This window comes from Salvelinus fontinalis, chromosome 20 (assembly GCF_029448725.1).
Source record: "Salvelinus fontinalis isolate EN_2023a chromosome 20, ASM2944872v1, whole genome shotgun sequence".
Taxonomy (NCBI): domain Eukaryota; kingdom Metazoa; phylum Chordata; class Actinopteri; order Salmoniformes; family Salmonidae; genus Salvelinus; species Salvelinus fontinalis.
Genome location: NC_074684.1, coordinates 6,753,148 through 6,779,552, shown reverse-complemented (window position 1 = coordinate 6,779,552; position 26,405 = coordinate 6,753,148). Strand labels below are relative to the sequence as shown.

General features: G+C 43.0%; 2 protein-coding genes across 2 annotated transcripts in view; both read left to right on the top strand.

The window, feature by feature from the left end:
- The window catches only part of LOC129817205 (uncharacterized), a 38,893-nt gene extending 34,727 nt beyond the window's left edge, over nt 1-4,166 (top strand). The window contains exon 21 of the mRNA XM_055872219.1: nt 1,370-4,166. Coding sequence (XP_055728194.1) covers nt 1,370-2,931 — 1,562 coding nt within the window. The 3' untranslated portion in view covers nt 2,932-4,166. The remainder of the gene's footprint in view (nt 1-1,369) is intronic.
- Nucleotides 4,167-5,385: 1,219 nt separating this feature from the next.
- LOC129817203 (mitogen-activated protein kinase-binding protein 1-like) overlaps nt 5,386-26,405 on the top strand; it is a 47,643-nt gene continuing 26,623 nt past the window's right edge. Inside the window, exons 1-10 of the mRNA XM_055872216.1 lie at nt 5,386-5,659; nt 17,810-17,901; nt 20,927-20,989; nt 21,138-21,195; nt 21,819-21,989; nt 24,329-24,466; nt 24,689-24,871; nt 25,429-25,589; nt 25,829-26,018; nt 26,186-26,314. Coding sequence (XP_055728191.1) covers nt 5,573-5,659; nt 17,810-17,901; nt 20,927-20,989; nt 21,138-21,195; nt 21,819-21,989; nt 24,329-24,466; nt 24,689-24,871; nt 25,429-25,589; nt 25,829-26,018; nt 26,186-26,314 — 1,272 coding nt within the window. The 5' untranslated portion in view covers nt 5,386-5,572. The remainder of the gene's footprint in view (nt 5,660-17,809; nt 17,902-20,926; nt 20,990-21,137; nt 21,196-21,818; nt 21,990-24,328; nt 24,467-24,688; nt 24,872-25,428; nt 25,590-25,828; nt 26,019-26,185; nt 26,315-26,405) is intronic.

Genomic DNA, 26,405 nt, shown 5'->3' with positions numbered 1-26,405 from the left:
TTGTTTAATGGAGATGAATTTTCCTGCATCTTAATGTGTACTAATGTCATAGGCTAATTTATTTTAGTAGAAATCTCAAAACACATTAGCTAAATGGCTATCTCTTAATATAATACCCACTGCTAGTAGCCATGTATTAATCTAACAGTAAATTGTTTATGTCCCAAAAAGGTTGCAGTTCTAGCCTACCGCCCAGTTTTACATTAATATTTGAGTCATTTAGCAGACGCTCTTATGCAGAGCGACTTACAGTTAGTTAGTGACTGCATACAGTTTCCATGAAGCCTATGCAATCCCAATGGTCAATGCACATTTAACATGCTCCGTATCTCAAAGCCGTATCAGATATCTCGGTTATAAAAGAAATACAAATCATACCTACAGAAAGCTGATAACCTCCTTTCTTCGACTGTGATAACAGGAAAGCTGTGTTTTACCCGCAATATGATTTTAAAATGTTATACAATCAGAACATTTTCTCCTGGAGCATTATGTTTCCCGTGAAAGGAGAGAGAGAGTGGCTCACTCGAGACTGTAGAAGGCCCCCAGTGAAACGGGTACAGGGGTGGGCAGAAACTTTAATGACAGGAATCATGAGGTTATAACAAACTTTACTGTTTGACTAAATTATGGTTTTAGCCTCCTAAAAAAAATAGTATGTTTTGAGTTAGGTAACCATGTTGAATGTGCTGCTCACACTGATGCGACCAATGAAATTTAACTTGCGCAGCCAAGTCAAAGGGTCGCTAATCACCTGTTTCTCACTCCCTCTCCCAATGTCCGACGAGAGTATGAGCACTAAGCAGGATCATAGAGTTAGCCAGATAACTTTGATAAACCATTTAAATATAGCTCTTATTTATTCAGGTATTTTTCTCTGTGTATCCCAATGTCCCAGTTGTCTCGGGCTAGCTCTCTGGGTCATTCAGGTGCAGCTAGGGGCTCAGTGAAACCAGTGGCTGCTGTTCTACGCACCGAAAGCGTCAAGATACTGCATTGTCGAAACTAGAAGCACAAGCATTTCGCTACACTCGCATTAACATCTGCTAACCATGTGTATGTGACAAATAAAATTTGATTTGATTTGAAGATCATACTTCCTGCTTCCATACCAGGTGAGCGCATACAGGAACAGGATACCCACATTCGGTCTCTCACTCTTGTCTAGAAGGTTATGTAAGTTCTATATGTAAAAAAGAAATATAAACTATGCTGAATTGGAAGAGCGTGATAACTCTGTTTTAAAGTCCATTGGCAGACTATATGGGTAAAATGTGGCAAGGGTTATGATCGTTAGACTGCCACTCTGACTAGAATATGTTGTTGTAAGTCTGTCATTCTAACTGTGGTGTATTTCCTTTATCCACAGCAGGAGGAGTGGTCTGCCCAGTGAAGGTTATGAAGAGACCATCAACAGTCACCTCCCTCTCCTCCACCACCACCTCAGCAGCCAAGGAGGCTGTGAAGAAGGAGGGCGCTGAGGAAAAGGAGTGTACACTCCGGATTATCCACCCCTCTCAGCCCCTCTCGCAGACCCCTAGCCTACTGTGCTCTGCGTCTGCCACTGACCCCGAGAAGAAGTACCAGGGTAGAGTGTCTGGGCAGGCTGAGCAGTCCTCAGACAGCCCAGCAGAGGAGAGGCCAGAGGTAGGTAAGGAGGAACCACAGGCCCCTGTCTATAATGGATCCATGGAAGAAGAGACTTCCACAGAGAAGGACAACATATCAACTCCTACAGAGAAGAAGTCCCTTGTCAATAGAAACTTGATCAATAGGCTTTCTGTTATGACGTATCCCCTCGTGGACAGCGCTCCCCTAAACAGTGTCATCTGGAGGCCATTGGAGAAACCGCAGGCGGTGGGTAAGCGTGATCCAGGAGGCTGGGGCCTGTCTCTGACCAAGGGAGAGGCAGCCGTACTGGTGAAGGCTCTCTCTGAACACGAGGGCATAGTAGTGGGACGGAAGGGAAAGGATAGTACGGTCACACCGAAGCGCGAGGAAAACCTGGTCCAACACAATGGAAAGAAGAGCTCTGTGACACTGAAGGGCAAGAGTAGCTCAGTCACACAGAAAAGAAAGGATAGCTCAGAACTACAAAAAGAACAGGATAGCACAACGTCTCAGAAAGAAACTAACAACTTGGTCCCACAAAAAGGAGAGGATAGCTCGGGCCCACCGAAGGAAAATTATAGCTTTATCACTCAGAAAGCAAAGGACGGCTTGGTGACATCAAAGGAAAATGATTGCTTGCTGACACAGAAGGGAGGGGGAGGCCTGGCAGATGGCTTTGAGGCGCCAACTGTGAAGAGAACACGACGACCGCCGCGCTTGGACATTAAATCCCCACCAACTGAACATATCACTACTACCCCTGTGGCAACGACTGGGGGTGGCCCGGCCAACGTTACACAAGCCACGGGTAGTGCCCGTACCCCAGTGTCTCGACCTGGGGGTATTCTTGTGACTAACACCGGGGATGGTGAAAACCAACTAACCCCAAGGGAACCTACGAGGCAGGGTAGGACTCCTAAAGTACGACGGGTTGGGTTTACTACTAGTCCTGTGGCGATGACTGGGCCTGGAGGTAACTCGGCCAAAGTGACTCCAGCTGGGGGTATCCCTGTGAAGAGAGCTGCCAGTAGCCCTGCCACTCGGGGTAGGCCTCCTAAAGTACGGAAAGCTGGAGATAGCCCTAGCCCGGCCCCTGGAACTCGGGCTGGGTTAAGCCCTGTGGTGAAGACTGATGGCAGCGCAGCCAAACCAACACGGGGAGATAGCCCGGCCAGGACAACCCGAGCTGGAGTTAATAGCTCTGCAGCAATGACTAAAGGAAGCCCGGGTAAAACACCACAGGCTATAGGTCGGCCTGGAACACAGCCTGTGACCCGCTCTGTCGGGGGGAAGAGGACAATGAGGTCTGACAAGGCCTAGTGGAGTTGAGACTAAGGCTGCATTTCCACACTGCCTCCATTGGTCCATCTTGATACAGTGTGGCTCAGTTGGTAGAGCAAGTCTACTGTAAGTCGCTCTGGATAAGAGTGTCTGCTAAATGACTCAAGTGTACAGAAGTTGTCTACCTCGTTTCCTCTCCTTCACTCCAAGGATGATGCATTTCAGCCTAGTTCCAACCAGAGGAACAAGGGAATCATACTCAACACGTCACGTCAACAGATGTGTCATTAACTAACTCTCATTAAAGGCTGCACTCAGGTTCAGTAATCCCATTGAGACCGCCACATGTGCCTGTTCACAAATCCAAAGGACCCTGGACAGTTGTTTGTGTGAGTTAACCCTGTCTCAGCTTTAGTACTCATTTGCCTGCCTGCCTACTTGTGAATACACAACAAAGCAGACAATAATTTACACCTACAGACAGTCAGTTTTCAGAACATCTCTAGTCATTGAGCGAAACGTTAAATGAATGAACTGTATGCATGTATTGACGGTTTGGCTGCCGTTTCAGTAGTTGTAAATGGGACATTAGCCCCATGTTGGGGTGAATGTGGGATGTCCTACTTTTTTGGTGAAGTCAATATTGTTTTTATGTTGTAGAAAGTTGATTCCTTGTGTTATTTAATCATCAAACCCCTGTAATTGTTGAAGATAAGTTCTAGGGAAGGTCTGTACAACAATAATGAACTTGCATGACCACAAAACAGGTCAATTACTTTCTGGTCCATTTTGAAGTTTCCAATAGGCCCTAATCTTTGCAGCTGAAAATCATTGATTTCAGATACAACATTCATGTGTTTGTTCATGTCAAAAACCACAGTAAATGTTATTTCTATGCCACTCTAAAGACGATGTATTATAGCTGCAATTGTTGTGTCCAGTCCTTTTAAATACACTCTTAATTTCATTACCAGGCTCTTGGGAGTTTTCTCATAATTAGTACTTTTAAGTCTTTAGCGAATAGAATTTCTACTATTCCTTTTATTATTTCTACACAGTCACAACCATAAATATTAAACTTTTAAAAGTTGAATATTTTAATTTGCCTTATGAATTGCTTCCCTGTCTGTTTTACAATGGACCTCCTCGTTCAATGATTCTCATGTCTGATTTTTGAGGAACTTATGCATAACATGTCAACATTTTTGTTATTTGACATTGGTTTCAATCTTGTGTGTCAAAAGCAATCACGATTAAAGCCTACTGTGAGTCTGCGTGTGTGTGTATATACAAATACTCTTTGTAAATGTTTGTCTGACTTGAGGGTTGAATAATGCTCCTCAATGTATTTGTTTGTAAAGAAATAACTGCTATGTCAGTCACTGAGATGTGCTGGCACGATACTGTGGCCTTAAATGAATTAAACCGTATACATTTCTTTGGTGTGGCAGTTGTAACCTGCACGAAACGCCACGAGCTGGTAGAACAGTATCGAATGTGGAATAATAAAGTAGAACACAAGAATTAAACAATTTGTAAATATCAGAATTTGACTAGTAATTATAGACATTAATTATTGCAGCGTTCTAATGGTCTACTTATGACACAGCTTAAATGTATATTTTATCTGGGTTTTACACACTCGCGTCTCTATTACACTGGCGGATACGGGGTAATGATTGCATTTATAGGACTAGTAGAGTGCCTACTAATACCAATATCATGTATTAGATAAATAACATCCATTTTTTTTTCTCTCTGTGCTAATTTAACAAAGGAACGTGCCACAAGAAGTAGGGATGACTGACTGACACACACACGGACTGATCTAGGATCTGCATATTCTGCTGCCATCTCCACAGCCCATCGGTAGGCGGGGGAACAAAACTGACCTTAGATCTATATGGGCCTCCTAGAGCAGGGGTTTGCAAACTTTTTTCACTCGGGGCCACCCTTCCAGCATTGGGGAACCCACAGGGAGGTGTTCCCCATCTATTTCTTTGGGCATAAGCACTGTTCATAACACAAACTGTTCACACCCCTCTTGTTGGTGTAGAGAATTGTGCAGGTTTAAAGCTTATTTCCTGCAATTCTACACATGTCAATTTTCTAACGTGTATTCATGTGATATTTGAGTGACCAAAAAATGACAATGGGCAAAAAAAAACAAAAAAACTTTTGCTGTCATGGGCTAGTTGTACTGGACATTTCTGACAAGTTATAAATAGCTCTCTAAGGTATGCAATGAATACCATGACAAGAGGAACTGATGATGCACTAACCAATTTCATTCTACTATTACAACTTTCAAGAGTAAGATTAAAGCCAGACTGAGTTCCTTAAAAAAAAAGTCAATAAAAACGTTTTTTCCGCAGTCCTTTGCACTCTAGGGTTCGCGCCCCACAGTTTGTGAACCTCTGCACTAGAGGAGATAACTAGTTGAGTCTCTAAACATGAGCTAAGCCGACTACAGTACACCCCCGTCACCGGAGTTTAACGCTGCTCTAACCTACTCAAGAGATTAAAGTTGTACACAAGCCTATGCCCTTAAAGTTTACTCAGCTACAAAAAAATATTAGTTGGGGATGCAAGCGCGTTTGTATCCTAAAGAAGAATTTCACGGTTCAAACATCGCATAACTTTTAAAGTAAGACATTTGTCGGGATATTTTACCATCAAGATGACAGCAGACGGGCACGGGTCAACAATAAAAAGTCGGATAAAGAACATGCTGCGGAAGAATCGGAAGGAAAACCTTGCCGACAAGGTGAGTGACTGCCGTTTTGCTTTTCATAGATTTATGCCCGAATGATAGGTTAACTAGAGTAATTTATAGTGTCATTGCATTCAAATTATTTTTATATTTGTGTCATTTAGGGAAAATAATTAAACAACATTTTGCTTTATTGTGGGTATATCACTCAAGAAATGCCTTAGATTAAAATGTTCAAATGTAAAACTTCATATTCCCAATAAAATAGTAATGTCTGTAAACACCTGAGAACCTGGTAAAAAACAAAACAAGATTGTCTATTTTGACACGTCCAATGCATGAGGTTGAGTCGGTGGATCCATCTAATCCGGTTATTGTTGAGAAAATCAAGTACAGAACAGCGTGCAAACTAATCAATCAGCCTCCTCTCACGTTGTATTGATGATAATAGACACAATTCAGTGTCAGAAAAAAGTGTTTGTTTAGCTCTCTGTCCAGACCAATTCAGCTTCTTTCAGTTTGAGGTCGATATTACCCAACTAGCACATTTGGTTCCTTGGAAGTTGTGGGAATTTGTTTTTAGTTTGCCATTGCTTGTGAAAACGAAGCCACACATTTCCTAACCAGTAATACTGAACTTACATTTTTTTTACTTTCTGAGAACAGAAGTGAAAATTTCGCCTGTTCTGAGAACATTTACTTTTAGTTTGCAGGGAGGTTCTGAAAACGTTTTACTCGGGTTCCTTGATGTTATATATTATAACAGACCACAGTGCTCATTAAGATCATGTCTGGCCAATTAGTGGGTGTGACCAACACTGGAAAACACTTAACAGCTACAGGATGTACATAGTAATGGAACACTGGTTATTTTAATAATGGAACACTGGTCACTTCAAATAATGTTTATATACTGTTTTACTCATTTCATACATTATGTATATACTGTATTATAGGTAAGGCCAAACCTATTTAACTACATATACTATTATTCAGATATACTACACTGAGCAAAAATATAAACGCAACATGTAAAGTCAAGAAACTGATTAAACAGGATGATCATTACACAGGTGCACCTTGTGCTGGGGACAATAAAAGGCCACTCTAAAATGTGCAGTTTTGTCAACCAACACAATGCCACAGATGTCTCATATTTTGAGGGCGTGTGTAATTGGCATGCTGACTGCAGGAATGTCCACCAGAGCTGTTGCCAGAGAATTTAATGTTTATTTCTCTACCAACGTTGTTTTAAAATAATTTTTCAGTACGTCCAATAGGCCTCACAACCGCAGACCACGTGTATGGTGTCGTGTGGACGAGCGGTTTGCTGATGTCAACGTTGTGAACAGAGTGCTCCATGGTGGGGTTATGGTATGGGCAGGCATAAGCTACGGAAAAGGAACACAATTGCATTTTAATTCAGTAAAATCTTTACAATTGTGTCATGTTGCGTTTTATATTTTTGTTCAGTATACATATTCTATCCATATACTGTCCATATTGCCTATACATCCCATCACATTAATACTAGATATACAAAAGTATGTGGACACACCTTGAAAATAGTGGATTCAGCTATTTCAGCCACACCCCTTGCTGACAGGTGTATAAAATCGAGCACACAGCCAGCCATGCAAACTCCGTAGATGAACATTGGCAGTAGAATGGCCTTACTGAAGAGCTCAGTGACTTTCAACAGGGCACCGTCATAGACTGCCACCTTTGCAACAAGTCAGTTTGTCAAATTTCTGCTCTGCTAGAGCTAACCCGATCAACTGTAAGTGCTGTTATTGTGAAGTGGAAATGTCTAGGAACAACAATGGCTCAGCTGCAAAATGGTAGGCCACTCAAGCTCACAGCACGGGACCACTGAGTGCTGTAAAAAATATTTATCCTCGTTTGCAAAACTCACTACCGAGTTCCAAACTGCCTCTGGAAGCAACGTCAGCACAAGAACTGTTCGGTGGGAGATTCATGAAATGGGTTTCCATAGTAGAGCAACCGCATACAGGTCTAAGATCACCTTGCACAATCCCAAGCGTCAGCTGAAGTGGTGTAAAGCTCGCCGATATTGGACTCTGGAGCAGTGAAAACGCGTTCTCTGGAGTGACGAATCACTGTAAAGTTTGGTGGGAGAGGAATAATGGTCTGGTGCTGTTTTTTATGGTTCGGGCTAGACCCCTTAGTTCCATTGAAGGGAAATCCTAATGCTACAGCATACAATGACATTCTGAATGATTCTGTGCTTCCAACTTTGTGGCAACAGTTTGGGAAAGGCCCTTTCCTGTTTCAGTGTGACAATGCCCCCATGCGCAAAGCGAGGTCCATACAGAAATGGTTTGTCGATATCAGTGTGAAAGAACGTGATTAGCCTGCACAAAGCCCGGACCTCAACCCCATCGAAAACCTTTGGGATGAATTGGAACACCAACTGCAAGCCAGGCCTAATTACCTAACATCAGTGCTCGACCTCACTAATGCTCTTGTGGCTGAATTGAAGCAAGTCCCCACAATTAATGTTCCAACAATTATTGGAAAGCCTTCTCAGAACAGTCTAGGCTGTTATAGGAGCAAAGGGGGGACAAACTCCATATTACTGCCCATGTTTTTGGACTGAGATGTTTGACAAGAAGGTGTCCACATACTTTTGGTCATGTAGTGTGTGTGTATATATGTATATACAGTACCAGTCAAAAGTTTGGACACACCTACTCATTCAAGGGTTTTTCTTTATTTTGACTATTTTCTACATTGTAGAATAATAGTGAACACATCAAAACTATGAAATAACACATATGGAATCATGTACTAACCAAAAAAGTGTTAAACAAATCCAAATATATTTTAGATTCTTTAAAGTAGCCACCCTTTGACTTGATTACAGCTTTGCACACTCTTGGCATTCTCTCGACCAGCTCCATGAGGTAGTCACCTTGAATACATGTCAATTAACAGGTGTGCCTTGTGAAAAGTTAATTTGTGGAATTTCTTTCCTTAACGCGTTTGAGCCAATCAGTTGTGTTGTGACAAGGTAGGGGTGGTATACAAAAGATAGCCCTATTTGGTAAAAGTCCATATTATTGCAAGAACAGCTCAAATAAGCAAAGAGAAACGACAGTCCATCATTACTTTAAGACATGAAGGTCAGTCAATCCGGACAATTTCAAGAACTTTGAAAGTTTTTTCAAGTGCAGTCGCAAAAACCATCAAGGGCTATGATGAAACTGGATCTCATGAGGACAGCCACAGGAAAGGAAGACCCATAGTTACCTCTGCTGCAGAGGATAGGTTTATTAGTTACCAGCCTCAGAAATTGCAGCCCAAATAAATGCTTCACAGAGTTCAAGGAACAGTCACATCTCAACATCAACTCTTCAGAGGAGACTGCGTGAATCTTGACTGTGTGAATGGTCGAATTGCTGCAAAGAAACCACTACTAAAGGGACACCAATAAGAAGAAGATACTTCCTTGGGCTAACAAACATGAGCAATGGACATTAGACCAGTGGAAATCTGTGCTTTGGTCTGATGAGTCCAAATTTGAGATTTTTGGTTTCAACCACCTTGTCTTTTTGAGACGCAGAGGTGGTGAACGGATGATCTCCGCATGTGTGGTTCCCACCGTGAAGCATGGAGGAGGATGTGTGATGGTGTGGTGGTGCTTTGCTGGTGACACTGTCAGTGTTTTATTTAGAATTCAAGGCACACTTAACCAGCATGGCTACCACAGCATTCTGCACCGATACGCCATCCAACCTGGTTTGCGATTAGTTGGACTATCATTTGTTTTTCAACAGGACAATGACCCAACACACCTCCAGGTTGTGTAAGGGCTATTTGACCAAGAAGGAGAGTGCTGCATCAGATGACCTGGCCTCCTCAATCACCCAACTTCAACCCAATTGAGATGGTTTGGGATGAGTTGGACCGCGGAGTGAAGGAAAAGCAGCCAACGTGCTCAGCATATGTGGGAACTCATTCAAGACTGTTGGAAAAGCATTCCAGGTGAAGCTGGTTGAGGGAATGCCAAGAGTGTACAAAGCTGTCAGCAAGGCAAAGGGTGGATACTTTGAAGAATCTAAAAACCTAAAATATATTTTGATTAGTTTAACACTTTTTTGGTTACTTCATGGTTCCATATGTGTTATTTCATAGTTTTGTTGTCTTCAATATTTTTCTGCAATGTAGAAAATAGTAAAAATCAAGAAAAACCCTTGCATGAGTACGTGTATCCAAACTTTTGACTTATACTGTATATACAGTGCATTCGGAAAGTATTCAGAAGCCTTCACTTTTTCCACATTTTGTTTTGTTACACCTTATTCCAAAATTGACAAAAACATGTTTTCCCCTCATCAATCTACACACACTACCCCATGATGACAAATCAAAAACAGGTTTTTAGAAATCTTTGCAAATTTATAAAAAAAAAATATCTATATAATTTACATAATCATAGGTTTGTGTCTTCTTGGATCTTCTCTTCAGATCCTCTCAAGCTCTGTCAGGTTGGATGGGGAGCGTCGCTGTACAGCTATTTTCAGGTCTATCCAGAGATGTTAGATAGGGTTCAAGTCCGGGCTCTGGCGGGGCCACTCAAGAACATTCAGAGACTTGTCCCGAAACCACTCCTGCGTTGTCTTGGCTGTGTGCTTCGGGTCATTGTCTTGTTGGAAGGTGAAACTTTGCCCCAGTCTGAGGTCCTGAGCGTTCTGGAGAGGGTTTTCATCAGGGATCTCTTTGTACTTTACTCCATTCATCTTTCCCTCGATCCTGACTAGTCTCCCAGTCCCTGCCGCTAACAAACATCCCCACAGCATGATGCTGCCACCACCATGCTTCACCCTAGGGACGGTGCCAGGTTTCCTCCAGATGTGATGCTTGGCATTCAGGCCAAAGTGTTCAATCTTGTTGTCATCAGACCAGAGAATCTTGTTTCTCATGTCTTAGAGTCCTTTAGGTGCCTTTAGGCAAACTCCAAGCGGGTTGCCATGTGCATTTTAGTGAGGAGTGGCTTCCGTCTGGCCACTCTACCGTAAAGGCCTGATTGGTGAAGTGCTGCAGAGATGATTTTCCTTCTGGAAGGTTCTCCCATCTCCACAGAGGTACTCTGGAGCTCTGTCAGAGTGACCATCGGATTCTTGTTCACCTCCCTGACCAAGGCCCTTCTATACCGATTGCTCAGTTTGGCCTGACGGCCAGCTCTAGGAAGAGTCTTGGTGGTTCTAAACTTCTTCCATTTAGATATGAGGGAGGCCACTGTGTTCTTGGGGACTTTCAATGCTGCAGAAATGTTTTGGTACCCTTCCCCAGATCTTTGCCTCGACACAATCCTGTCTCGGAGCTCTACGAACAATTCCTTCGACCTCATGGCTTGGTTTTTGCTCTGACATGCACTGTCAACTGTGGGACCGTCTATATAGACAAGTGTGTGCCTTTCCAAATAATTTCCAATCAATTGAATTTACCACAGGTGGACTCCAATCAAGTTGTAGAAACATCTCAAGGAAGGTCAATGGAAACAGGATTCACCGGAGCACAATTTTGAGTGTCATAGCAAAGGGTCTGAATACTTAGGTAAATAAGGTATTTCTGTTTTTAATTTTTAATAAATTAGCAAAAAATCTTAACCTGTTTTCACTTTGTCATTATGGGGTCTTGTGTGTAGATTGAGGAAAAAAATGTAATGTAGAGAAAAAAACCAGGGGGAGACTCGTCGAGTTCTGGTGACAGACGTAGTCAAATCAAATGTTATTAGTCACATACACAGATGTTATTGCGACTGTAGCGAAATGCATGTGCTTCTATTGCCGACAGTGCATCAATATCAGCAAGTAATCTAATGTCGTAACGTTGACTATTTATTCATGTGAAGACTGTTATATTATCAAATCAATTCTCTTTGTAATTATTCCATGATTAAACTAATCACGGAATAGTAATTAACTTGGAAGTCGGGGCAACACAGGAAAATGTTGTTTAAAGAGTTACAATTTCCCGAATTGAACTCTCTTCAGATATTTTCATATCTTTTCGATTACAGTCACCTATTAATGTATTATTACCTCACCAGTCATATTCTGAATGTCGCAAACCCTTGGATATCTGCTCGAATCCTAGCATAAATGATGAATCAGTGAAATACAAATTGGCTTAATTATTTATTTACTAACTCACTAAATAATCACACAGAATTACATAAACACACACATTGGTTACTCACATGATACACTGAAAAGTCCCTAGTGGACTAAACCGATATGATGGCTTGGAAGACAAAGGGTAGGGGTGGGGACAGATAGAGCGGAAGAACAGAATGGACCCTCTACTGTACATACATACAGTTGTATACGTTCATCGTAAATATGGATCTTTACCACCCTAACAACCGCTCATTTGGATTTTAGAAATGCAATGTACATATTTAAGCTTGTATGTCATTAGTCAGAGTCTCTGGTTGTTTAAGTCTGGTCGACATGTCCTTTGTAGCTCTGTTGTAATGGATACGTCAAGCGTACTAATGATCGTTGCATAGGGAAATGTTCTTGAGATGGAGCTTTCAGAGTACCATAGTTCTTAGAGTTGATCTGTTAGAATAGATGCTTCCGCTGTTGTCGGTATCCTCGTCCTAGACTTAAACACATTTCCAGCTGCAGACTGGTAAAGTGGCGTCTAGGATTTGCTCCTTCTGTAGCAATCTATTGGTCTCTATTGTTGATTATTCAGGTCACAGCTAGAACCACTTCATACACCGGCAGCAACCCGGCATGTTTTGGTCTAAATGTAAATTTCATCAGAAGTTGGTTTTATACTGGAGTAAAGAAGGGGCGTTCCACTGACTGATCATAAGTTACTATGAAAAACTATTCTCATTTAGAAGACTAAATCACATTGTTGTCTTTCCAAAAGTATTCTTATACTTAATCATTTATTTTATACAACACTCGGATGCAAACCCCATAATTGAGCAGTGTTTACAAACGAAGACACAATAATGTGGATCTCCTGTCTCTCATGAGGTCACCAAATGAAACAAATTCGACATGGTCATTCCTTGATTTCCCACCGACCTTTCAAACTGTTCGGATTTACAGAGATACTGTTTCATCATTCAACCTTTTGAGGTTAAAGTTTGGCCAAGTTTCTCTCTGTGTCCCAAAGGCACACATTCCAATCCCAATACTACAGACCCCGAAGCAGAGTATTTATGACCGTCATAAAACTGTGGAGAGAGAGAGAGATAGGGGCTTGTCATGACACTAACAATTCCACAACAACTACCTAATACACACAAATCTAAGTAAAGGGATGGAATATGAGTATGTACATATAAATATATGGATGAGGAATGACCGAGCGGCATAGGCAAGATACAATATATGGTATAAAATACAGTATATACATATTGGATGAGTAATGCAAGGTATGAAAACATCATTATTAAAGTGAAATTAATAGAGTGACTAGTGATCTATTTGTTTGTGGCCAATGATTTCAAGTCTGTATGTAGGCAACAGCCTCTCTGTGTTAGTGATGGCTGTTTAACAGTCTGATGGCCTTGAGATAGAAGCTATTTTTCAGTCTCTCGGTTCCACCTTTGATGCACCTGTACTGACCTCGCCATTTGGCAGTGGCTCGGGTGGTTGTTGTCCTTGATGATCTTTTTGGCCTTCCTGTGACATCAGGTGCTGTAGGTGTCCTGGAGGGCAGGTAGTTTACCCCAGGTGATGATTGTGCAGACCGCACCACCCTCTGGAGAGCACAGCGGTTGTGGACAGTGCAGTTGCCGTACCAGGCGGAGATACAGCCCGACAGGATGCTCTCAATTGTGCATCTGTAAAAGTATGTGCGTTTTGTGACAAGCCAAATTTCTTCAGCCTCCTGAGGTTGAAGAGGCGCTGTTGTGCCTTCACCACACTGTCTGTGTGGGTGGACCATTTCAGTTTGTCCGTGATGTGTACGCCGAGGAACTTGCAACTTTCCACCTTCTCCACTGCTGTCCCGTCGATGTGGATAGGGGGGTGAGTCGTGATGGAGAATGCAGGCAATCTGACAACGTGGTCAGACCAGGGTTGACGTTTACGCAGTATCAGCATCGACAAGTTGATAGCTCAGTTCGTACAGGCCCAACAAGCGCAACAGGACATTCAAGAAGGAACGCTGGAAGAACAGCATCTACAGAATGTCCGCCTGCTTGAGGAAGTCAAGAAGCTGCAAGGACGCAGACCGAATCGCATCCAAATCCGTTTTTAATCAAGCTAACGGAGGATGATGACATTGAGACCTACCGTTGAAGTCGGAAGTTTACATACCACTTCACATACCACCTCACACATTTCTTGTTAACAAACTATAGTTTTGGCAAGTCGGTTAGGACATCTACTTTGTGCATGACACAAGTCATTTTTCAACAATTGTTTACGGACAGATTATTTCACTTATAATTCACTGTATCACAATTCTTGTGGGTCAAAAGTTTACATACACTAAGTTGACTGTGCCTTTAAACAGCTTGGAAAATTCCAGAAAATGGTGTCATGGCTTTAGAAGCTTCTGATAGTCTAATTGACATCATTTGAGTCAATTGGAGGTGTACCTGTGGATGTCTTTCAAGGCCTACCTTCAAACTCTGTGTCTCTTTGCTTGACATCATGGGAAAATCAAAAGTACCAAGTTCATCTGTACAAACAATAGTACGCAAGTATAAACACTATGGGACCACGCAGCAGTCCTACCGCTCAGGAAGGAGACACGTTCTGTCTCCTGGAGATGAACGTACTTTGGTGCGAAAAGTGCAAATCATTCCCAGAACAACAGCAAAGAACCTTGTGAAGATGCTGCAGGAAACAGGTACAAAAGTATCTATATCCACAGTAAAACAAGTCCTATATCGCTCAGCAAGGAAGAAGCTACTGCTCCAAAACCGCCATAAAAAAGCCAGACTACAGCTTGCAACTGCACATGGGGACAAAGATCGTACTTTTTGGAGAAATGTCCTCTGGTCTGATGAAACAAAAATAGAACTGTTTGGCCATAATGACTATTGTTATGTTTGGAGGAAAAGGGGGATGCTTGCAAGCCGAAGAACACCCTCCCAACCGTGATCCACGGGGGTGGCAGCATCATGTTGTGGGGGTGTTTTGCTGCAGGAGGGACTGGTGCACTTCACAAAATAGATGATGATGAGGATAGAAAATGATGTGGATGTATTGAATGGGTCTTCCAAATGGACAATGACCCAAAGCATACTTCCAAAGTTGTGGCAAAGTGGCTTAATGACAACAAAGTCGAGAGTGGCCATCACAAAGCCCTGACCTCAATAGAAAACTTGTGGGCAAAACTAAAAAAGCGTGTGCGAGCAAGGAGGCCTACAAACCTGACTCAGTTACACCAGCTCTGTCAGGAGGAATGGGACAAAATTCACCCAACTTATTGTGGGAAGCTTGTGGAAGGCTACCCAAAACATTTGACCCAAGTTAAACAATTTAAAGGCAATGCTACCAAATATTAATTGAGTGTATGTAAACTTCTGACCCACTGGGAATGTGATGAAATAAATAAAAGCTGAAATAAATCATTCTCTACTATTATTCTGACATTTGACATTCTTAAAATAAAGTGATGATCCTAACTGACCTAAAACAATTTTTCCTGGATTAAATGTCAGGAATTGTGAAAAACTGAGTTTTTAAATGTATTTGGCTGAGGTGTATGTAAACTTCAGACTTCAACTGTAGAACAAGATGGACGCCTGTAGGAAACATTATGCTGAAGTACTGAAATTCCCACAGAAGAACATTGTTTCTTAACTTCTTGCAACTATAGGGGGTGCTGTTTCGCATTAGCATAATTTGCTCTACAGATTAAACTGCCTAGTACTCAATTCTTGCTCGTACAATATGCATATTATTGTTATTATTGGATAGAAAACACTCTCTAGTTTCTATAGCCGTTTGAATTATGTCTCTGAGTGGAACAGAACTCATTCTACAGCACTTTTCCTCCCAGTGAGTGAGTTTTCAGAACTCTTGGCCTCTGGTTCCAGATCAGTTTTAAAGCCACTGTAGATCCTATGAGGATACAAACACTGCCCACGCCTTCCTCTAGATGTCAGTAAGTGGTGACAATTTGAATGGAGTCGATTGCGCAATCATGGCCTCTATAAATGACAAAATACCGGAAGTACCGTTCTTTTGGAATCTGCGCTCAACGCAAGAAGGATATCTGACTGGCCTTTTTCCAAGCCTTGGTTTAGCCAGTAATATAGCGTCGGTCATGTTTTTACTCGTTATAGGTGTTAGAAACATCATAAGGTAGTTAATTTAAACCGTTTTATAGCAATTTATATCCGTTTAGTGCGATTTTGAGGCATTTCTATGTGATGCTCTTTGAAGAGCCGGGCACGTTTCGGGGTCCCGGTCGAACGTTAGTGGGCATTTCGACGGACAGAGGGCATCTTTCGACCAAAAGAAGATTAGACCCAAGAAAGGATACATTGCCCAAGAATCTGATGGAAGATCACCTCAAAGTAAGAAATATTTAAGATGATAAATCGTTGTTCTGTCGAAAAAATTTAAACGCATATTCCGCCATTTTGTTTGGCATAGCTTCGCTTGGCGAACCCTGTATTGCACAGTAAGGATAATTTTAGAAATGTAATTCAGCGATTGCATTAAGAACTAATTTGTCTTTCGATAGCTGTCCAACTTATATTTTTTTAGTCAAGTTTATGAATAGATATCCATGAGACAAGATCACTGTGAAAGATGGCGACTGACATTTTCAGGCTAGTTTTGCTAGTATTGTCATTGTATAACCACGTTTTTTTATGGCTAAATATGCACATTTTCGAACAAACTCTATATGTATGTTGTAATATGATGTTACAGGAGTGTCATCTGAAGAATTCTGAGAAGGTTAGTGAAAAAATGTATATATTTTGGCGATGATAACGATATCGCTCTCTTTGGCTTGAATCAATGGTCGGGTAACGTTTGCATATGTGGTATGCTAATATAACGATTTATTGTGTTTTCGCCGTAAAACACTTAGAAAATCTGAAATGTTGTCTGAATTCACAAGATCTGTGTCTTTCCATTGCTATGTGCTGTGTATTTTTAAGAAATGTTTTATGATGAGTAAATTGGTAATACAAGTTGCTCTCTGTAGTAATTCTAGGAGCTTTGGTGAGATTTGTGATGGTGGCTGCAATGGCAAACTATGATTTATACCTGAAATATGCACATTTTTCTAACAAAACCTATCCTATACCATAAATATGTTATCAGACTGTCATCTGATGAGGTTTTTTCTTGGTTAGTGGCTATCAATATCTTAGTTTAGCCGAAGTGGTGATAGCTACTGGTGGAGAGAGAAAATGGTGGACAAAGAAAAATGGTGTCTTTTGCTAACGTGGTTAGCTAATAGATTTACATATTTTGTCTTCCCTGTAAAACATTTAAAAAATCTGAAATGGTGGCTTTATTCACAGGATCTGTATCTTTCATTAGGTGTCTTGGACTTGTGATTTAATGATATTTAGATGCTACTATTTAATTGTGACGCTATGCTAGCGATGCTAATCAGTGTGGGGGGGAGGGGGTGCTCCCGGACCCGGGGTAGAGGCTCGTGAAAGGTTAATGTTCTCTCAACTATTTCAGAACGTCCTCAATGTCAAACCAAGTTGGAGAACGTTTCTAGAACATTACCAAAATTGAAATGAAATGTAAACATGTTTGAACTTTTCGGAAACGTTCTGTTAAAGTAATGAAATACCAAGAAAATAATGTTTTTTTGCCATGATCCTTAAAACGTGCTGAGTATCTTCCAAAGCCAAGCAACTATACTGCACCATTCCCAAGAAAATTGTTTGAAGGTTCTATTCAAAATAACCATAGAATAACCACGCTCTAAGAAACATATGGTTCTCAGAACGTTATTTGCTAGCTGGGTGGTCCTTCAGGGTTCATAAACAGACATGCAATACATAAGGGATCATCAACGAGGGGCTATACGTTCTATGCATAATAATGAACAGCGTTGCATTATTTTCCAGAGAATGCATAGAGCCCCGAGTTGATTATCCCTTTTTATAAAATCCTCTCAGATCTCCACTAATGCATAGTGATTGCGGGCTAGGGACTAGGGCAGGATTTGGGATTGGCTTGTTAAAACTCTACAATTGTCTGTCTCCCTCTGTAGGTGACTTTGGAGAGGGTCCTGGGAATCACAGCCTCTGGCAACAGTGGTCTGGCCTGTGACCCCCACTCTGGTCTTGTTGCCTATCCTGCTGGGTGAGTCTAGGGGGAGAGAAAGAGAGAGACAGGTGTGAGTGTGTGCATGCCATACCTGGATTCAAATACTATTTCAAATGCCTCAATTACTTTCACATACATTCAAATTAAGTATTCAGATATATTGTATTTGAAAAGATGAGTAGTCATGTTTTTGAAAATACTCAAATAGATTCCCATTAATTTAACTCAGGTATTTTTACTGAAGAAAAATATAAATGCAACATGTAAAGTTTTGGTCCCATGTTTCATGAGCTGAAATAAAAGATCCCAGAAATGTTCCATATGCACAAAAAGCTTATTTCTCTCAAATGTTGTGCACAAATTAGTTTACATCTCTGTTAGTGAGCATTTCTCTTTTGCCAAGATAATCCATCCATCTGACAGATGTGGCATATCAAGAAGCTGATTAAACAGCATGGTCATTACACAGGTGCACCTTGTGCTGGGGACAATAAAAGGACACTCTAAAATGTGCAGTTTTGTTACACAACACAATGCCACAGATGTCTTAAGTTTTGAGGGAGCGTGCAATTGGCATGCCGACTGCAGGACTGTCCACCAGAGCTGTTGCCAGAGAATTTAATGTTCAATTCTCTACCATAAACCGAATCCAATGTCGTTTTAGAGAATTTGGCAGTATGTCCAACTGGCTTTACAATTGCAGACCACATGTAACCATGCCAGCCCAGGACCTCCACATCTGGCTTCTTCACGTGCTGCATCATCTGAGACCAGACACCCAGACAGCTGATGAACCTGTGGAGTATTTCTGTCTGTAATAAATCCCTTTTGTGTGGAAAAACTAATTCTGACTGGCTGGGCCTGGCTCCCCAGTGGGTGGGCCTATGCCCATCCATGGCTGCTCCCCTGCCCATTCATGTGAAATCCATAGATTAGGGCCTAATTTATTTATTTTGATTGACTGATTTCCTCATATGAACTGTAACTCAGTAAAATTGTTGAAATTGTTGCATGTTGCGTTTCCTATTTTTGTTCAGTATAGTATTTAAAATAAGTATTTACATTTAAAAGTACAATTTGGTAGACTATCACTATTTATTATTATTATTTTTTTACAAATAACCATTGAAATACTCAAGTATTTACTCAAAAACACATACATTTGAACTCAGGTCTGGTGCATGCGTGCGTGACTACTTGTAAATAAAAGAGATTCGGAGAGAGATTGTTTTGTCATTGTCACACTACAATGAAACCCGAAAGCTTATTAAGCACTGTTTGTGGTATCTGTGTGGGTTTTTTTTCTTCTCTGATCTGACTGTGCTCAACAATTAATGTTAAAGCCCCCATGCATTCTTTTTAATGTGTTTTTTTTAATCATCAATGTATGTCTTAAATCATTGTGTGTGTTTATTTCATGAAAATAACTCCAAATATGTATTTTTATCATTTTTTCCCCTGAGCCTCCTTTTGCCATTGAAATGCTCAGTCTGATTGTGTGGGCCTGTCAATACAAATTAAATATATTTACATACACAACCCTGATTGGAGGATAGGATCATCTAGACTCTATGCAAATAAAAGATGATTGGTCAGAATAATCAGATCAGATTGTGATGTCATGCTGTGGGCCAAAAACAGGCTGAAATTCCAGTAAAAAATAAAATAAAAGCTCTTGCACCTAAAGGGCATTATCATAATTTTCACAACTTCAGAGTGTTATTTCAACCTCATAGTGTCAAAATATAATTACAAAATCCTTCAAATCACTTTTTTGGACTACACTGCCCTTTTTAAAGCTCATCAAGATTGCTCTGTAATACTCTACTCTCATTCCCTACGTGGTGCTTTAACTGTGCTGTACACAGAGTCGCTGTTCCATCAGGCAGACTATGTAAGGTCCTTGTTCAACATTAGCAGTGCTGAATACGTCCAAGCTAAGATGGGATGGGACTCGAGGGATGAACGAATGGAGTATTTAGTCCAGATCAGCATTTCACAGAGTTGCTGCGGACTCTGTCTGCCTGTAAGCAGAAACAGTAAACAGAAGCGGAAATGCAGTAAGTAGGTCATGCTTCCTAAAAGCCTCTGTCATAACCGTATTAATTAAGCCAATGTCTGGAACAACAAGAGAATTAGGTCCTTGGACTAGCTCTGCGCCAAGGACTGTGTGTGTGTGTGTACCATTGTTCATACCTTTGCCAATCCTCCTCTGCTCCTCTATTTTAAACTTCCTGGCACACTTAATAGGCCAGGGACGTGGTTCACACATAGCTGTTTCACATAGCTGCCAGCATGTCCTGTCTTAATTAGCGGCCAGGGTGTCCTGTCATAATTTACACCCCCACATTCTCTGTGACCAGGAAGTGATGATAGCAGGAAGTGATAGGCACACATTATGACAGGGACTCCGGTATCTGATTTGAATGGCAGTCCGGTTAGAAGCTCATAGAGGTTCACATGATTATCAGGACAGGCTTAGAGATTCTGTTTAGGATCAGTGGAAGCTTTAACAGTGGTAACACTGCTTTACGTATTATATATTCAGGATTAAGAGAAGCGTTGTTGCAGAACACGGAACAAACAGCCCTTCGAAAGCCTGTTCGGTAACTAACACCCCTGTTGGGTCGCTATTGTCACATACAGTGCCTTCAGAAAGTGTTCATACCCCTTGACTTATTCCACATTTTGTTGTGTTACAGTCTGAATAAAACATTTATCAAATAGATTTTCCCCCCAAATCTATCCTCTCACAATACCCCATAATGGCAAAGTGAAAACATGTTTTTAGAAATGGTTGCAAATTTCTTGGAAAATGAAATACAGAAATATGTTATTTACATAAGTATTCACAGTGAATGCCATATTCCTCACTGGCTTTTTGGAAATGCAAATTGCCCTTATATCACGTAATTATTATTCTGCAGCCACATATTACTCAGCGGCCGATAAAGTGCATAAGACGATGGTCGACTTTAATGAGAGGATACAGTGTAATTACACTGTAGTTACAGTAGTGATTCCTGATGTGTAACCCTGGTGTTTTTCTCCTGCTCTGTAGCTGTGTGGTGGTCCTGCTGAACCCCAAGAAGAACAGACAGCACCACATCCTGAATACATCCAGGTGAGACATTACTCACTCACACTACCAACCCCTAATCACCATCCTACTCATTACCTATTCATCCGCTAATCATCCTCTACTCATCCCCTAAACACCCGCTGATACATGTATGACTGTAACCACAGAATACTCTTCTCTCTTTTAACAGGAAAACTATCACAGCTCTGTCCTTCTCTCCAGATGGCAAATACCTTGTCACAGGAGAGGTGAGTTCTTTCTCTCTCTCGCTCTGATTTTAATTCTCAAAAGCTGGTTAGTGGGTTCGATTGAATATCTCCCTGTGTTGTAGTGCGGTTGTACCTTAGGTGTGGTAATGTTCTAGCTCCAGATTAGCTCATGTGGCTCGACGTTAGCCTAATCCCAGCTAGCCAATCAGAGCCAAAATAAATCCCTCTCGCTGTAAATAGGTGATCCCTTCAGAGTTGCCATAGCAGCAGGGGTCAAAGTACCAATTACCGTGCTCATAAGTCTGCTGTTGGTTACACACACACACACACACACACACACACACACACACACACACACACACACACACACACACACACACACACACAGAGGAGCTGATCCACAGGACAGTGTTTTTCATAGAGTCCCTGTATCCTCAGTCGACCTTGTCCTGAACTCTGACCTGGGCACAGTCACATTCAAGTAACAACCTTTTGACCCTTTTGATAGTGTGTGAAATGGTTCAGACTGAGTGGATTGTGGCGGACACAGCATGTGTAATCTCACTGTGATTTTTATCTCTCTCTCCCCTTCTCTCCATCTATCTCCCCTTCTCTCCATCTATCTCCCCTTCTCTCGTTCTCGCACTCCCTCCCCCTCCCAGTCGGGTCACCTGCCTGCGGTGCGTGTTTGGGAGGTGTGTGAGTTTCGGCAGGTGGCAGAGCTGCAGGAACATAAGTATGGCGTATCCTGTGTGGCCTTCTCTCCCAACAGTAAATACATCGTCAGCGTGGGTTACCAGCACGACATGATGGTCCACGTATGGGCATGGAAGGTACGCCAGCAGCCTCTGGCCAATAGGCATCTTACTTAAGTTGCCCAATGTCACCTTTCTGTCAACAAAAGAAATTCTCATCTGCCCCGTGTGACCTTTCTATGAGCCAATATTGTCTGCCCTTCTGCTATAGCCACTGCCCCAGAGACAGCAACATCACTATTATCTGCCCTTCTGCTATAGCCACTGCCCCAGAGACAGCAACATCACTATCTACCCTTCTGCTATAGCCACTGTCCCAGAGACAGCAACATCACTATTATCTGCCCTTCTGCTACAGCCACTGCCCCAGAGACAGCAACATCACTATTATCTGCCCTTCTGCTATAGCCACTGCCCCAGAGACAGCAACATCACTATTATCTGCCCTTCTGCTATAGCCACTGTCCCAGAGACATCAACATCCCTATTATCTGCCCTTCTGCTATAGCCACTGCCCCAGAGACAGCAACATCACTATTATCTGCCCTTCTGCTATAGCCACTGTCCCAGAGACAGCAACATCACTATTATCTACCCTTCTGCTACAGCCACTGCCCCAGAGACAGCAACATCACTATTATCTGCCCTTCTGCTACAGCCACTGCCCCAGAGACAGCAACATCACTATTATCTGTCCTTCTGCTACAGCCACTGCCCCAGAGACAGCAACATCACTATTATCTGCCCTTCTGTCTGCTACAGCCACTGCCCCAGAGACAGCAACATCACTATTATCTGCCCTTCTGTCTGCTACAGCCACTGCCCCAGAGACAGCAACATCACTATTATCTACCCTTCTGCTATAGCCACTGCCCCAGAGACAGCAACATCACTATTATCTGCCCTTCTGCTATAGCCACTGTCCCAGAGACAGCAACATCACTATTATCTGCCCTTCTGCTACAGCCACTGCCCCAGAGACAGCAACATCACTATTATCTGCCCTTCTGCTATAGCCACTGCCCCAGAGACAGCAACATCACTATCTACCCTTCTGCTATAGCCACTGTCCCAGAGACAGCAACATCACTATTATCTGCCCTTCTGCTACAGCCACTACCCCAGAGACAGCAACATCACTATTATCTACCCTTCTGCTATAGCCACTGCCCCAGAGACAGCAACATCACTATTATCTGCCCTTCTGCTATAGCCACTGTCCCAGAGACAGCAACATCACTATTAACTGCCCTTCTGCTACAGCCACTGCCCCAGAGACAGCAACATCACTATTATCTGCCCTTCTGCTATAGCCACTGTCCCAGAGACAGCAACATCACTATCTACCCTTCTGCTACAGCCACTGCCCCAGAGACAGCAACATCACTATTATCTGCCCTTCTGCTATAGCCACTGCCCCAGAGACAGCAACATCACTATTATCTGCCCTTCTGCTACAGCCACTGCCCCAGAGACAGCAACATCACTATTATCTGCCCTTCTGCTGTAGCCACTGCCCCAGAGACAGCAACATCACTATCTACCCTTCTGCTATAGCCACTGCCTCAGAGACAGCAACATCACTATTATCTGCCCTTCTGCTGTAGCCACTGCCCCAGAGACAGCAACATCACTATTATCTGCCCTTCTGCTATAGCCACTGCCCCAGAGACAGCAACATCACTATTATCTGCCCTTCTGCTATAGCCACTGCCCCAGAGACAGCAACATCACTATTATCTGCCCTTCTGCTATAGCCACTGCCCCAGAGACAGCAACATCACTATTATCTGCCCTTCTGCTACAGCCACTGCCCCAGAGACAGCAACATCACTATTATCTGCCCTTCTGCTGTAGCCACTGCCCCAGAGACAGCAACATCACTATTATCTGCCCTTCTGCTGTAGCCACTGCCCCAGAGACAGCAACATCACTATCTACCCTTCTGCTATAGCCACTGCCCCAGAGACAGCAACATCACTATTATCTGCCCTTCTGCTGTAGCCACTGCCCCAGAGACAGCAACATCACTATTATCTGCCCTTCTGCTATAGCCACTGCCCCAGAGACAGCAACATCACTATTATCTGCCCTTCTGCTATAGCCACTGCCCCAGAGACAGCAACATCACTATTATCTGCCCTTCTGCTATAGCCACTGCCCCAGAGACAGCAACATCACTATTATCTGCCCTTCTGCTGTAGCCACTGCCCCAGAGACAGCAACATCCCTATTATCTGCCCTTCTGCTATAGCCACTGCCCCAGAGACAGCAACATCACTATTATCTGCCCTTCTGCTGTAGCCACTGCCCCAGAGACAGCAACATCACAACATCACTGCTTGTGTAACTGCCACAGGGTCTATACTCCTATAGTTACTGCCCTCATACATTTTGTGTTTTTGTTGTGGTTGCAGAAGAACACAATAATTGCTGCTAACAAGGTGTCCAGTAAGGTGACAGCAGTGTCCTTCTCTGAGGATAGCTCCTACTTTGTGACGGCAGGGAACAGACACGTCAAGTTCTGGTACCTGGACCACTCCAAGTCTTTCAAGGTACTTTCATCTCTGTTTCTTGGGTTTCTGTGCAGGCTAATGCTACTGATTGTGAGCAGAATAACAGAATGGCTAACTCTTGTGACTCATTGCATTTTACATAACTAACTCACTGCATTTCTCTCTACAGGCCAGTGCTCCAGTCCCTCTGCTGGGGGGCTCTCGGCTCCTGAAACTAAGTCTAATACTAATAACACTAGTGTTTCTGTTGTGTCTGTGCAGGCCAGTACACCTGTACCTCTGCTGGGGCGTTCTGGGCTCCTGGGGGAGCTGAGGAACAACTTTTTTTGTGATGTGGCGTGTGGGCGGGGCTCTAAGGCCGAAAGCACCTTCTGTATCACCTCCTCCGGCCTGCTCTGTGAGTTCAACCCCAAGAGGATGCTGGACAAGTGGGTGGACCTACGGGTGAGTCACTGACAGATGGATGGGCCTATGGGTGAGTCACTGACAAATGGGTGGGCCTATGGGTGAGTGACTGACATAGGAGTGTGAAGGTGCCTTTGGACTGTTAACAGATGGCCCCGTGCTAGGAAACGGCCGGCGTGTGTCTGTGGAGGGAAAGGAGTTCGTGTCTGTCTTTGGTATGGACTCTGTCCAACTGAAGGCTCTGTTGAGGTCTGTGTGTCCCCTGTGTCCTGCCAGCAGTAAGGGGATCACAGAGAGATTAGGGTTCGGGACGGGGACGGCATGCGTTTCAGATACTTTCAATGGGAACACCTTTGTCCATCCAAGTCCATCCAGGAGTGAGGCCAGGATTGAGCGTAGATATGTAACCTAGATCATTACTGACTGGATCCTTGGGTCCTTGACACTCGATTTTCTCTGTTGCATGACTTCCTGTCCTCTGTAGACCATGCGTAGCAATCTCTGTGTCTGAGAAGCACCTCCAAGTCACTCTTTAATGTTATCGATTGATTCATTGGACGACTGATTGGTTGATTGACCTCTTCCTGTCCCCGTAGACCAGTGTGGCCGGGTCTCTGTGTGTGTCAGAGGAGCTGATCTTCTGTGGCTGTGCTGATGGGATGGTGCGAGCCTTCAGCCCTGCTGACCTGGGGTTCATCTGTACCCTGCCAAGACCACACCACCTTGGCACTGACGTGTCCAGCATCACACAGGCCAGGTGTGACACACACCCACACCTCTGGGTAGACGTTACCCTGGTATAGATCTAGGATCAGCTTACCCTTCCCAATGATAACCTTAACTATTAAGGTGGGGGAATACGAAACTAACCTTAGATCAGTTTCTAGGGGCATCTTCACAACCCTGTTTTACAACCAATATTAGGAGCTGAAGCAGGTTACTCCTGGTACACCATGCATTAACATAAGTCACACATTACTTATTTTCTCCCATCAGCCACCTGTTCTCCAACAAGATGTCCGCCCGCTACCCTGACTCTGTGGCAGTGACCTATGACCCGGCCAGTCATTGGTTGAGCTGTGTGTATAACGACCACAGCCTGTATGTGTGGGATGTCAGGGACCTCCACAGGGTAGGCAAGGTGCATTCTGCCCTCTACCACGCCGCCTGTGTCTGGGACCTACAGGTAAAATGTCAAGATATCAGAGTAATATTTGAGGGCTGTAGAGATGATTAAGTGTCTCTGTAGTTGAGGCTATATGGAAGTACTTCAGTACGATGCAGAGCGAGTGTTCCTTTACAATACCATTGCATCCTTCTCCATGTGTTCTTCCTCCCCTCTCTGTTCTCCAGATGGTCCCGGAGGTCCCAGAGTCTGGCCTGTCTTCTGGAGAGTTCCTCAGCTGTTCAGCAGACAACACTGTCAGACTGTGGAGTACAGAGAGGCAGGGACACACACATACGCAGAATGTTCTCAGTAAGGTATGTGTCCAATACTTCACAGTGTACTCTAGTAGATACCGACCCGCCTCTGCATGTAAAAAGCTGCGTTGTGTTGAGATAAACTGTTAAC